Source organism: Salmo trutta, chromosome 12 (assembly GCF_901001165.1).
Source record: "Salmo trutta chromosome 12, fSalTru1.1, whole genome shotgun sequence".
In the NCBI taxonomy this organism is placed as follows: domain Eukaryota; kingdom Metazoa; phylum Chordata; class Actinopteri; order Salmoniformes; family Salmonidae; genus Salmo; species Salmo trutta.
This window is the reverse complement of record NC_042968.1, coordinates 39,101,898-39,115,549: the sequence shown is the minus strand read 5'-3', so window position 1 is coordinate 39,115,549 and position 13,652 is coordinate 39,101,898. Positions and strand designations below refer to the sequence as shown.

Below are 13,652 nucleotides of genomic sequence, written 5' to 3'. Positions count from 1 at the left end.
TATTACAGGTCTGGATGATAAACTGTATTACAGGTCTGGATTGATAAACTATATTACAGGTCTGGATTAATAAACTGTATTCCAGGTCTGGATGATAAACTGTATTACAGGTCTGGATGATAAACTGTATTACAGGTCTGGATTAATAAACTGTATTACAGGTCTGGATTAAAAAACTGTATTACAGGTCTGGATGATAAACTATATTACAGGTCTGGATTAATAAACTGTATTACAGGTCTGGATTAATAAACTATATTACAGGTCTGGATTGATAAACTGTATTATAGGTCTGGATTAATAAACTGTATTCCAGGTCTGGATGATAAACTGTATTACAGGTCTGGATGATAAACTGTATTACAGGTCTGGATTGATAAACTATATTACAGGTCTGGATTAATAAACTGTATTACAGGTCTGGATGATGAACTGTATTACAGATCTGGATTAATAAACTGTATTACAGGTCTGGATGATAAACTATATTACAGGTCTGGATTAATAAACTGTATTACAGGTCTGGATTAATAACTGTATTACAGGTCTGGATGATAAACTATATTACAGGTCTGGATTAATAAACTGTATTACAGGTCTGGATTGATAAACTGTATTACAGGTCTGGATAATAAACTGTATTACAGGTCTGGATTGATAAACTATATTACAGGTCTGGATTAATAAACTATATTACAGGTCTGGATTGATAAACTGTATTACAGGTGTGGATGATAAACTGTATTCCAGGTCTGGATTAATAAACTGTATTACAGGTCTGGATGATAAACTGTATTACAGGTCTGGATTGATAAACTGTATTACAGGTGTGGATTGATAAACTGTATTACAGGTCTGGATGATAAACTGTATTACAGGTGTGGATGATAAACTGTATTACAGGTCTGGATGATAAACTATATTACAGGTCTGGATTGATAAACTGTATTACAGGTCTGGATTGATAAACTGTATTACAGGTCTGGATGATAAACTGTATTACAGGTCTGGATTAATAAACTGTATTACAGGTCTGGATTGATAAACTGTATTACAGGTCTGGATTGATAAACTGTATTACAGGTCTGGATTGATAAACTGTATTACAAGTCTGGATTAATAAACTGTATTACAGGTCTGGATGATAAACTGTATTACAGGTCTGGATTGATAAACTGTATTACAGGTCTGGATGATAAACTGTATTACAGGTCTGGATTGATAAACTGTATTACAGGTCTGGATTAATAAAATGTATTCCAGGTCTGGATGATAAACTGTATTACAGGTCTGGATGATAAACTGTATTACAGGTCTGGATTGATAAACTATATTACAGGTCTGGATTAATAAACTGTATTCCAGGTCTGGATGATAAACTGTATTACAGGTCTGGATTGATAAACTGTATTACAGGTCTGGATGATAAACTGTATTACAGGTCTGGATTGATAAACTGTATTACAGGTCTGGATGATAAACTGTATTACAGGTCTGGATTGATAAACTGTATTACAGGTCTGGATTAATAAACTGTATTCCAGGTCTGGATTATAAACTATATTACAGGTCTGGATTAATAAACTGTATTACAGGTCTGGATTGATAAACTATATTACAGGTCTGGATGATAAACTATATTACAGGTCTGGATTGATAAACTATATTACAGGTCTGGATTGATAAACTGTATTACAGGTCTGGATTAATAAACTGTATTACAGGTCTGGATTGATAAACTGTATTACAGGTCTGGATTAATAAACTGTATTACAGGTCTGGATGATAAACTGTATTACAGGTCTGGATTAATAAACTGTATTCCAGGTCTGGATTAATAAACTGTATTCCAGGTCTGGATTAATAAACTGTATTACAGGTCTGGATTGATAAACTGTATTACAGGTCTGGATGATAAACTGTATTACAGGTCTGGATGATAAACTGTATTACAGGTCTGGATTGATAAACTGTATTACAGGTCTGGATTGATAAACTGTATTACAGGTGTGGATGATAAACTGTATTCCAGGTCTGGATTAATAAACTGTATTACAGGTCTGGATGATAAACTGTATTACAGGTCTGGATTGATAAACTGTATTACAGGTGTGGATTGATAAACTGTATTACAGGTCTGGATGATAAACTGTATTACAGGTGTGGATGATAAACTGTATTACAGGTCTGGATGATAAACTATATTACAGGTCTGGATTGATAAACTGTATTACAGGTCTGGATTGATAAACTGTATTACAGGTCTGGATGATAAACTGTATTACAGGTCTGGATTAATAAACTGTATTACAGGTCTGGATTGATAAACTGTATTACAGGTCTGGATTGATAAACTGTATTACAGGTCTGGATTGATAAACTGTATTACAAGTCTGGATTAATAAACTGTATTACAGGTCTGGATGATAAACTGTATTACAGGTCTGGATTGATAAACTGTATTACAGGTCTGGATGATAAACTGTATTACAGGTCTGGATTGATAAACTGTATTACAGGTCTGGATTAATAAACTGTATTCCAGGTCTGGATGATAAACTGTATTACAGGTCTGGATGATAAACTGTATTACAGGTCTGGATTGATAAACTATATTACAGGTCTGGATTAATAAACTGTATTCCAGGTCTGGATGATAAACTGTATTACAGGTCTGGATGATAAACTGTATTACAGGTCTGGATTAATAAACTGTATTACAGGTCTGGATTAAAAAACTGTATTACAGGTCTGGATGATAAACTATATTACAGGTCTGGATTAATAAACTGTATTACAGGTCTGGATTAATAAACTATATTACAGGTCTGGATTGATAAACTGTATTATAGGTCTGGATTAATAAACTGTATTCCAGGTCTGGATGATAAACTGTATTACAGGTCTGGATGATAAACTGTATTACAGGTCTGGATTGATAAACTATATTACAGGTCTGGATTAATAAACTGTATTACAGGTCTGGATGATGAACTGTATTACAGATCTGGATTAATAAACTGTATTACAGGTCTGGATGATAAACTATATTACAGGTCTGGATTAATAAACTGTATTACAGGTCTGGATTAATAACTGTATTACAGGTCTGGATGATAAACTATATTACAGGTCTGGATTAATAAACTGTATTACAGGTCTGGATTGATAAACTGTATTACAGGTCTGGATAATAAACTGTATTACAGGTCTGGATTGATAAACTATATTACAGGTCTGGATTAATAAACTATATTACAGGTCTGGATTGATAAACTGTATTACAGGTCTGGATGATAAACTGTATTACAGGTCTGGATTGATAAACTGTATTACAGGTCTGGATGATAAACTGTATTACAGGTCTGAATTGATAAACTGTATTACAGGTCTGGATTGATAAACTATATTACAGGTCTGGATTGATAAACTATATTACAGGTCTGGATTAATAACCTGTATTACAGGTCTGGATTGATAAACTGTATTACAGGTCTGGATTGATAAACTGTATTACAGGTCTGGATGATAAACTGTATTACAGGTCTGGATTGATAAACTGTATTACAGGTCTGGATTGATAAACTGTATTACAGGTCTGGATTGATAAACTATATTACAGGTCTGGATGATAAACTGTATTACAGGTCTGGATTAATAAACTGTATTACAGGTCTGGATTGATAAACTATATTACAGGTCTGGATTAATAAACTGTATTACAGGTCTGGATGATAAACTGTATTACAGGTCTGGATTAATAAACTGTATTCCAGGTCTGGATTAATAAACTGTATTCCAGGTCTGGATTAATAAACTGTATTACAGGTCTGGATTAATAAACTGTATTACAGGTCTGGATTAATAAACTGTATTCCAGGTCTGGATTAATAATCTGTATTACAGGTCTGGATTGATAAACTATATTACAGGTCTGGATTAATAAACTATATTACAGGTCTGGATTGATAAACTGTATTACAGGTCTGGATGATAAACTGTATTACAGGTCTGGATTGATAAACTGTATTACAGGTCTGGATGATAAACTGTATTACAGGTCTGAATTGATAAACTGTATTACAGGTCTGGATTGATAAACTATATTACAGGTCTGGATTGATAAACTATATTACAGGTCTGGAATAATAAACTGTATTACAGGTCTGGATTGATAAACTGTATTACAGGTCTGGATTGATAAACTGTATTACAGGTCTGGATGATAAACTGTATTACAGGTCTGGATTGATAAACTGTATTACAGGTCTGGATTGATAAACTGTATTACAGGTCTGGATTGATAAACTATATTACAGGTCTGGATGATAAACTGTATTACAGGTCTGGATTAATAAACTGTATTACAGGTCTGGATTGTTAAACTATATTACAGGTCTGGATTAATTAACTGTATTACAGGTCTGGATGATAAACTGTATTACAGGTCTGGATTAATAAACTGTATTCCAGGTCTGGATTAATAAACTGTATTCCAGGTCTGGATTAATAAACTGGATTACAGGTCTGGATTAATAAACTGTATTACAGGTCTGGATTAATAAACTGTATTCCAGGTCTGGATTAATAAACTGTATTACAGGTCTGGATTAATAAACTGTTTTCCAGGTCTGGATGATAAACTGTATTACAGGTCTGGATTGATAAACTGTATTACAGGTCTGGATTAATAAACTGTATTACAGGTCTGGATTGATAAACTGTATTACAGGTCTGGATGATAAACTATATTACAGGTCTGGATGATAAACTGTATTACAGGTCTGGATTGATAAACTGTATTACAGGTCTGGATTAATAAACTGTATTCCAGGTCTGGATGATAAACTGTATTACAGGTCGGGATTAATAAACTGTATTACAGGTCTGGATTGATAAACTATATTACAGGTCTGGATTAATAAACTGTATTACAGGTCTGGATTGATAAACTGTATTACAGGTCTGGATTAATAAACTGTATTACAGGTCTGGATTGATAAACTGTATTACAGGTCTGGATGATAAACTGTATTACAGGTCTGGATTGATAAACTGTATTACAGGTCTGGATGATAAACTGTATTACAGGTCTGGATTGATAAACTGTATTACAGGTCTGGATGATAAACTGTATTACAGGTCTGGATTGATAAACTGTATTACAGGTCTGGATTAATAAACTGTATTCCAGGTCTGGATGATAAACTATATTACAGGTCTGGATTAATAAACTGTATTACAGGTCTGGATTGATAAACTATATTACAGGTCTGGATGATAAACTATATTACAGGTCTGGATTGATAAACTATATTACAGGTCTGGATTGATAAACTGTATTACAGGTCTGGATTAATAAACTGTATTACAGGTCTGGATTGATAAACTGTATTACAGGTCTGGATTAATAAACTGTATTACAGGTCTGGATGATAAACTGTATTACAGGTCTGGATTAATAAACTGTATTCCAGGTCTGGATTAATAAACTGTATTCCAGGTCTGGATTAATAAACTGTATTACAGGTCTGGATTGATAAACTGTATTACAGGTCTGGATGATAAACTGTATTACAGGTCTGGATGATAAACTGTATTACAGGTCTGGATTGATAAACTGTATTACAGGTCTGGATTGATAAACTGTATTACCGGTGTGGATGATAAACTGTATTCCAGGTCTGGATTAATAAACTGTATTACAGGTCTGGATGATAAACTGTATTACAGGTCTGGATTGATAAACTGTATTACAGGTGTGGATTGATAAACTGTATTACAGGTCTGGATGATAAACTGTATTACAGGTGTGGATGATAAACTGTATTACAGGTCTGGATTGATAAATTGTATTACAGGTCTGGATTGATAAACTGTATTACAGGTCTGGATGATAAACTGCATTACAGGTCTGGATGATAAACTGTATTACAGGTCTGGATTGATAAACTGTATTACAGGTGTGGATGATAAACTGTATTACAGGTCTGGATGATAAACTGTATTACAGGTCTGGATTAATAAACTGTATTACAGGTCTGAATTGATAAACTGTATTACAGGTCTGGATGATAAACTGTATTACAGGTCTGGATTAATAAACTGTATTACAGGTCTGGATTGATAAACTGTATTACAGGTCTGGATTGATAAACTGTATTACAGGTCTGGATGATAAACTGTATTACAGGTCTGGATTGATAAACTGTATTACAGGTGTGGATGATAAACTGTATTACAGGTCTGGATGATAAACTGTATTACAGGTCTGGATTGATAAACTGTATTACAGGTCTGGATTGATAAACTGTATTACAGGTCTGGATGATAAACTGTATTACAGGTCTGGATTGATAAACTGTATTACAGGTCTGGATTGATAAACTGTATTACAGGTCTGGATGATAAACTGTATTACAGGTCTGGATTAATAAACTATATTCCAGGTGTGGATGATAAACTGTATTACAGGTCTGGATTGATAAACTGTATTACAGGTCTGGATTAATAAACTTTATTACAGGTCTGGATGATAAACTGTATTACAGGTCTGGATTAATAAACTGTATGATTACAACTCCTCAGAGATTTTGTTTTATACAGATACATTGTATTTGCAGATGTTGATACAGTAACTAATGATATGTAATGACTAACCGGTTACCAATGGTTACCTAACTATGTAATCCTTTGACTTCAGGTGTAAACCTCACCCGGCTAAAGGAATGTCCTGTCTCCCAGAGCCCAGACTGCTGTGTGTCCTGACAGGGCTTTATAAGAACATGACCACAGCAAACGGCTGCTGATTTAACTGGTTTCATTTGAATGAGCAGCCTTTGGGTGAGATTTCAAAAACAACCACAATTATAATGTAACTCTTTCCATGCCTTGTCCCGCTCTTTTTAGTGAGCGTGTGTGTGTGTGTGTACATGATGATGTGTATGTGTGTGTGTGTGTGTGTGTGTGTGTGTGTGTATGTGTGTGTAAATGTCTGTGTGTGTATGTGTGAATGTCTGTGTGTGTAAATGTCTGTTTGTGTGTGTAAATGTGTGTGTGTGTGTGTGTGTGTGAATGTCTGTGTGTGTGTGTGTGTGTGTGTGTGTGTGTGTGTGTGTGTGTGTGTGTGTGTGTGTGTGTGTGTGTGTGTGTGTGTGTCTGAGCGCTTGCAGGACATTATGGCTACCGCCACCCTCCACACCCTCTCTCTGCCTGATGTGCACTTATCACTGTCTCTGGGCACCCAGGCTGTTTAGCCCAGTCAGGAGATAATACTCCCCTGGATCCTCAAGGTCACACACACACACACACACACACACACACACACACACACACACACACACACACACACACACACACACCCCTCCACAAAGTGACTGTCACTGGGCAGAACCACAGAGACACACCACATCCTCCCCATTCCTCCTCTCGGGCTTCCTCTCTCCCTCCTTTCTCCACTGTTTTCCTCTCAGACTTCCTCTCTCCCTTCTTTCTCCACTGTCTTCCTCTCAGACTTCCTCTCTCCCTCCTTTCTCCACTGTCTTCCTCCTCTCAGGCTTCCTCTCTCCCTCCTTTCTCCACTGTCTTCCTCTCAGATTTCCTCTCTCCCTCCTTTCTCCACTGTCTTCCTCCTCTCAGGCTTCCTCTCTCCCTCCTTTCTCCACTGTCTTCCTCTCAGACTTCCTCCCTCCCTCCTTTCTCCACTGTCTTCCTCCCTCAGACTTCCTCCCCCTCTCCCTTCTCCACTGTCTTCCTCTCCTCAGGCTTCCTCCCTCCCTCCTTTCTCCACTGTCTTCCACCTACTCTCCCTTTCTTCATCTCCCTCCTCCTCTCATTCTCTGACAGGGATTACCCACAATCCCTCCTGTAAGTGTGTGACTCTCACCAGAACCCTTCTCAGCCTCTAGGCTACACAAATGACTTTTCACATTTCACTGTGAACAACCACCCACACTGAATAAATTCACTGGAATATGGGATCATTATCTGGGTCTAGGGATGATGCTAGGGCTTCTCTACAATGGAATTCTGACACAAAACCTTCAAGTGGTGTGTGTGTGTGTTGTCCAGAGTTTAGGTGATCTATTTTGGCCCAGGTTTTAATTCCCTGCATGGGAGTTGGCCTGCTAATTTTACTGTAACGTCTCTCTCTCTCTCTCTCTCTCTCTCTCTCCCTCTCCCTAGCTCTGTGTCTCTCTCTCTCTCTCTTTCTCTCTCTCTCTCTCTGTATCTTTCTCTCTCTCTCTCTCTTTCTCTTTCTCTCTCTCTCTCTTTCTCTCTCTCTCTCTGTCTGTCTGTCTCTCTCTCTCTCTTTCCTTAATTGATTAAGACTCTAACCTGCTGATGACTCTAAGCCACCGACCAGCAACACACACATCCAACAAACAACTTGACTGTCAAACAAACACTCACCCACCCAGACACTAACGCATATGGATGCACACAGACACACAGACACACACACACACACACACACACACACACACACACACACACACACACACACACACACACACACACACACACACACACACACACACACACACACACACACACACACACACACACACACACACACGCACACACACACACAAACTCGATAATCAATACTAATCTCGCAAAACAATATTAATCTAATTAACAACTAATCAACATTGATGCTGCACACAGACAAACATTTCAGGAGTACACTGATGTTTACACACAGGGAAATACATTGATGTTAACACACAGGGAAACACATTGATGTTTACGCATAGGGAAATACACTGATGTTTACACACAGGGAAATACATTGATGTTAACACACAGGGAAACACATTGATGTTTACACATAGGGAAATACACTGACGTTTACACATATGGAAATACACTGACATTTACACATAGGGAAATACACTGATGTTTACACTGACGTTTACACATATGGAAATACACTGACATTTACACTGATGTTTACACTGACGTTTACACATATGGAAATACGCTAACGTTTACACTGACGTTTACACATAGGGAAATACACTGATGTTTACACTGACGTTTACACATATGGGAATACACTGATGTTTACACATATGGAAATACACTGACGTTTACACTGACGTTTACAGACAGGGAAATACACTGACGTTTACACACAGAGAAATACACTGATGTTTATACATATGGAAATACACTGACGTTTACACTGATGTTTACACTGACGTTTACACATAGGGAAATACACTGATGTTTACACACAGGGAAATACACTGATGTTTATACATATGGAAATACACTGACGTTTACACTGATGTTTACACTGACGTTTACACATAGGGAAATACACTGATGTTTACACACAGGGAAATACACTGATGTTTATACATATGGAAATACACTGACGTTTACACTGATGTTTACACTGACGTTTACACATAGGGAAATACACTGATGTTTACACTGACGTTTACACACAGGGAAATACACTGATGTTTACACACAGGGAAATACACTGATGTTTATACATATGGAAATACACTGACGTTTACACTGATGTTTACACTGACGTTTACACACAGGGAAATACACTGACGTTTACACACAGGGAAATACATTGAAGTTTACACACAGGGAAATACATTGAAGTTTACACACAGGGAAATACATTGAAGTTTACACACAGGGAAATACATTGAAGTTTACACACAGGGAAATACATTGAAGTTTTACACACAGGGAAATACATTGAAGTTTACACACAGGGAAATACATTGACTTTGAAACATAGGAAAATACATTGATGTTTACACACAGGGAAATTCATTGACGTTTAAGATGACAGTGTGTGCTTTCCGCAGACACATGCATGTGGGAGGCAGACTGAGTTTATCTCTGTCCCAAACGCTGAGAGACTGGCAAGTCACTGAAAGTTCACTCAGTTCACTTTTTGACACGTGATAAGATTTCCTACCAAGTGACCATTTGACAGGCAGATAAAAAGCACAGCCTCAGCACCAGCCTGGACAGTCCTTGATTAAGGCTTCTAATCACATGGTTGAACCTCTCTGATTCAGAGGGGTTGGGTTAAATGCGGAAGACACATTCAAGTTGAATGCATTCAGCTGTACAACTGACTAGGTATCCCCCTTTCCCTTTCTTTCAAGTTTTACACACAGAATCCTCCAGGCTCTGACCTACCTGGCAACTACCAGAGTTTCAGCATCCAGTACAAGCACAGCCTACAACAGGTCCTCTAACCTGCTCCTCTTTCTACAATACTGAACCTCACAGAACTAACTAGATCTACAATACTGAACCTCACAGAACTAACTAGATCTACAATACTGAACCTCACAGAACACCAACTAGATCTACAATACTGAACCTCACAGAACTAACTAGATCTACAATACTGAACCTCACAGAACTCTAACTAGATCTACAATACTGAACCTCACAGAACTCTAACTAGATCTACAATACTGAACCTCACAGAACTAACTAGATCTACAATACTGAACCTCACAGAACTAACTAGATCTACAATACTAAACCTCACAGAACTCTAACTAGATCTACAATACTGAACCTCACAGAACTCTAACTAGATCTACAATACTGAACCTCACAGAACTAACTAGATCTACAATACTGAACCTCACAGAACTAACTAGATCTACAATACTGAACCTCACAGAACTAACTAGATCTACAATACTGAACCTCACAGAACTAACTAGATCTACAATACTGAACCTCACAGAACTCCAACTAGATCTACAATACTGAACCTCACAGAACTAACTAGATCTACAATACTAAACCTCAAAGAACTCTAACTAGATCTACAATACTGAACCTCACAGAACTCTAACTAGATCTACAATACTGAACCTCACAGAACTAACTAGATCTACAATACTAAACCTCACAGAACTAACTAGATCTACAATACTGAACCTCACAGAACTAACTGGATCTACAATACTGAACCTCACAGAACTCTAACTAGATCTACAATACTGAACCTCACAGAACACTAACTGGATCTACAATACTGAACCTCACAGAACACTAACTAGATCTACAATACTGAACCTCACAGAACTCCAACTAGATCTACAATACTGAACCTCACAGAACTAACTAGATCTACAATACTGAACCTCACAGAACTCTAACTAGATCTACAATACTGAACCTCACAGAACTCTAACTAGATCTACAATACTGAACCTCATAGAACTAACTAGATCTACAATACTAAACCTCACAGAACTCTAACTAGATCTACAATACTGAACCTCACAGAACACTAACTGGATCTACAATACTGAACCTCACAGAACTAACTAGATCTACAATACTGAACCTCACAGAACTCTAACTAGGTCTACAATACTGAACCTCACAGAACTCTAACAGGATCTACAATACTGAACTTCACAGAACTAACTAGATCTACAATACTGAACTTCACAGAACACTAACTGGATCTAGAACAGTCAGCTAAATTCAAACCCTGCTGTATCTTGCTACAGCCCAAGTTTCAACCCTCTAGTCAACTCACACCAGATCCCCATCCCTCTCATGTGTCTGTAGTACAATACTGTATGATATAAACTGTCAGCTAAAGTCAAAGCACTGCTGTGTGTCCCTGTTCTGACCTGCAACTGTGGTACTGACTTTCACCCCCAGTAGACACACGCAAGCTCTTCCACCTGCTCCTCTAGCTGTACAGCAGTGCATATGTCCATAGTACAATACTACACCATAAGAAGCTATCCCAGGTAGAGCGAAACTGAAACCCTCTGTCCCAGTCCTGCCTGGTAACAGGACTGTTATTGTGAAGTACACGTATTTACATTTACATTTAAGTCATTTAGCAGACGCTCTTATCCAGAGCGACTTACAAAATGGTACAAGACAACAAAAACTGCTGCAACCCATGTAGTGCTGAGCCCCAAACCAGCGGTGTCCTGTCTCGATTGTCACCCCCCCACCCCACCCCCACCCACACATCTCTCCTCCTTCCCAGGTTTGTCCTCTTACCTTTGTGACAGTCATGCAGAGGCAGTGGGCGAGGAGCGAGCCGGTGTCCACTTAAACCAAAGCTGTAATACGCCGCAGGAGTGAGAGAGAGGAGAGCTCTGCTGAGTACGCACACAGAGAGAGAGGGAGAAAGAGAGCTCTGCTGAGCACGCACAGAGACAGAGAGAGAGAGAGAGAGAGGAGAGCTCTGCTGAGCACGCACAGAGAGAGAGAGAGAGAGAGAGAGAGAGAGAGAGAGAGAGAGAGAGAGAGGAGAGAGAGAGAGAGCGAGAGAGAGAGAGAGAGAGAGAGAGAGAGAGAGAGAGAGAGGAGAGAGAGAGAGAGAGCGCGAGAGAGAGCGAGAGGAGGGGAAAAGCCGGGTTACTGTGTGTCTCCCGCTAAGTGGTGCTGCTGTTGCCCAGTGCTGCTGTTGCCCAATGCTGCTGTTGCCGAGTGCTGCAGTGAAGTAACAGGAGGGAGGCAGCGTGTGGTTACTACAACAGGAAAACGCTCTGCTCTGCTCCGTTCAGTTTCCCTCCCTCTCCCCCTCCTGTCCCCCCTCTCAGCCCTCCTACACACCCACACTGGCTGCACTCCTCTCTCTCTCTCCCTCATCCTGTTCTTTTTCTGCCAATCTGATTACAGACTAGCTAATGAAGCTTATTAATGTGCAGAGGGATGGAGGGATTGGTGTTGCCTGGGACAGGAGAAGGCTGCAGTGGAAGAGAGAGAGAGGGAGGCAGAGCCCAAAGAGCTGTGTGCTGTGTCGCAGTCTACTGCCCGGGGTGTGAGTGCCAAAAGGCTGCACGTCAGCTAGTGCGTGTGTGGGGAAGAGAGTGTGAGAGAGGGAGTGATGGAGAGAGGAGTGATGAGAGAGAGGAGTGATGGAGGGAGAAGAGAGAAGAGTGATGGAGAGAGAGGAGTGATGGAGGGAAAAGAGAGAGGAGTGATGCAGAGAGAAGAGAGAGGAGTGATGGAGGGAGAAGAGAGAGGAGTGATGGAGAGAGGTAGTGATGGAGAGAGGAGAGAGGAGTGATGGAGAGAAAGATGGAGGGCAGGATTCAGTTCACTTTTAACCTTGTTCTGGAAATGTATAGTGGGTAAGAAATATTTAGATAGAATCATTAAGTGGCACAACACACACACACATGTACTCAGACACGGTACTGAACTTCTTAATCTGAAATGCTGACATTATTGAGAGCCAGCAACATACACATCACTTCACTTAACTTCACTACCCATAGTTTAGAAAGGAAAGTGTGTTTCACCATTTATTCAAAAATATTATAATGCATAGTGTTGGAGTTAGGGCTCTGCTCCTTCAGGGCAGCTCACTGCCAGAGCCAAGAGTTAGGACTCCGCTCCTTCAGGGCAGCTCACTGCCAGAGCCAAGAGTTAGGACTCTGCTCCTTCAGGGCAGCTCACTGCCAGAGCCAAGAGTTAGGACTCTGCTCCTTCAGGGCAGCTCACTGCCAGAGCCAAGAGTTAGGACTCTGCTCCTTCAGGGCAGCTCACTGCCAGAGCCAAGAGTTAGGACTCCGCTCCTTCAGGGCAGCTCACTGCCTCAACCAAGAGTTAGGACTCTGCTCCTTCAGGGCAGCTCACTGCCGGAGCCAAGAGTTAGGACTCTGCTC

At 39.4% G+C, this 13,652-nt stretch overlaps 1 protein-coding gene across 1 annotated transcript in view; it reads right to left on the bottom strand.

Annotated features, from left to right (window-relative positions):
* LOC115203524 (coronin-2B) overlaps positions 1 to 12,180 on the bottom strand; it is a 104,318-nt gene extending 92,138 nt beyond the window's left edge. The window contains exon 1 of the mRNA XM_029768286.1: positions 12,037 to 12,180. Coding sequence (XP_029624146.1) covers positions 12,037 to 12,051 — 15 coding nt within the window. The 5' untranslated portion in view covers positions 12,052 to 12,180. The remainder of the gene's footprint in view (positions 1 to 12,036) is intronic.
* Positions 12,181 to 13,652: the final 1,472 nt, after the last annotated feature.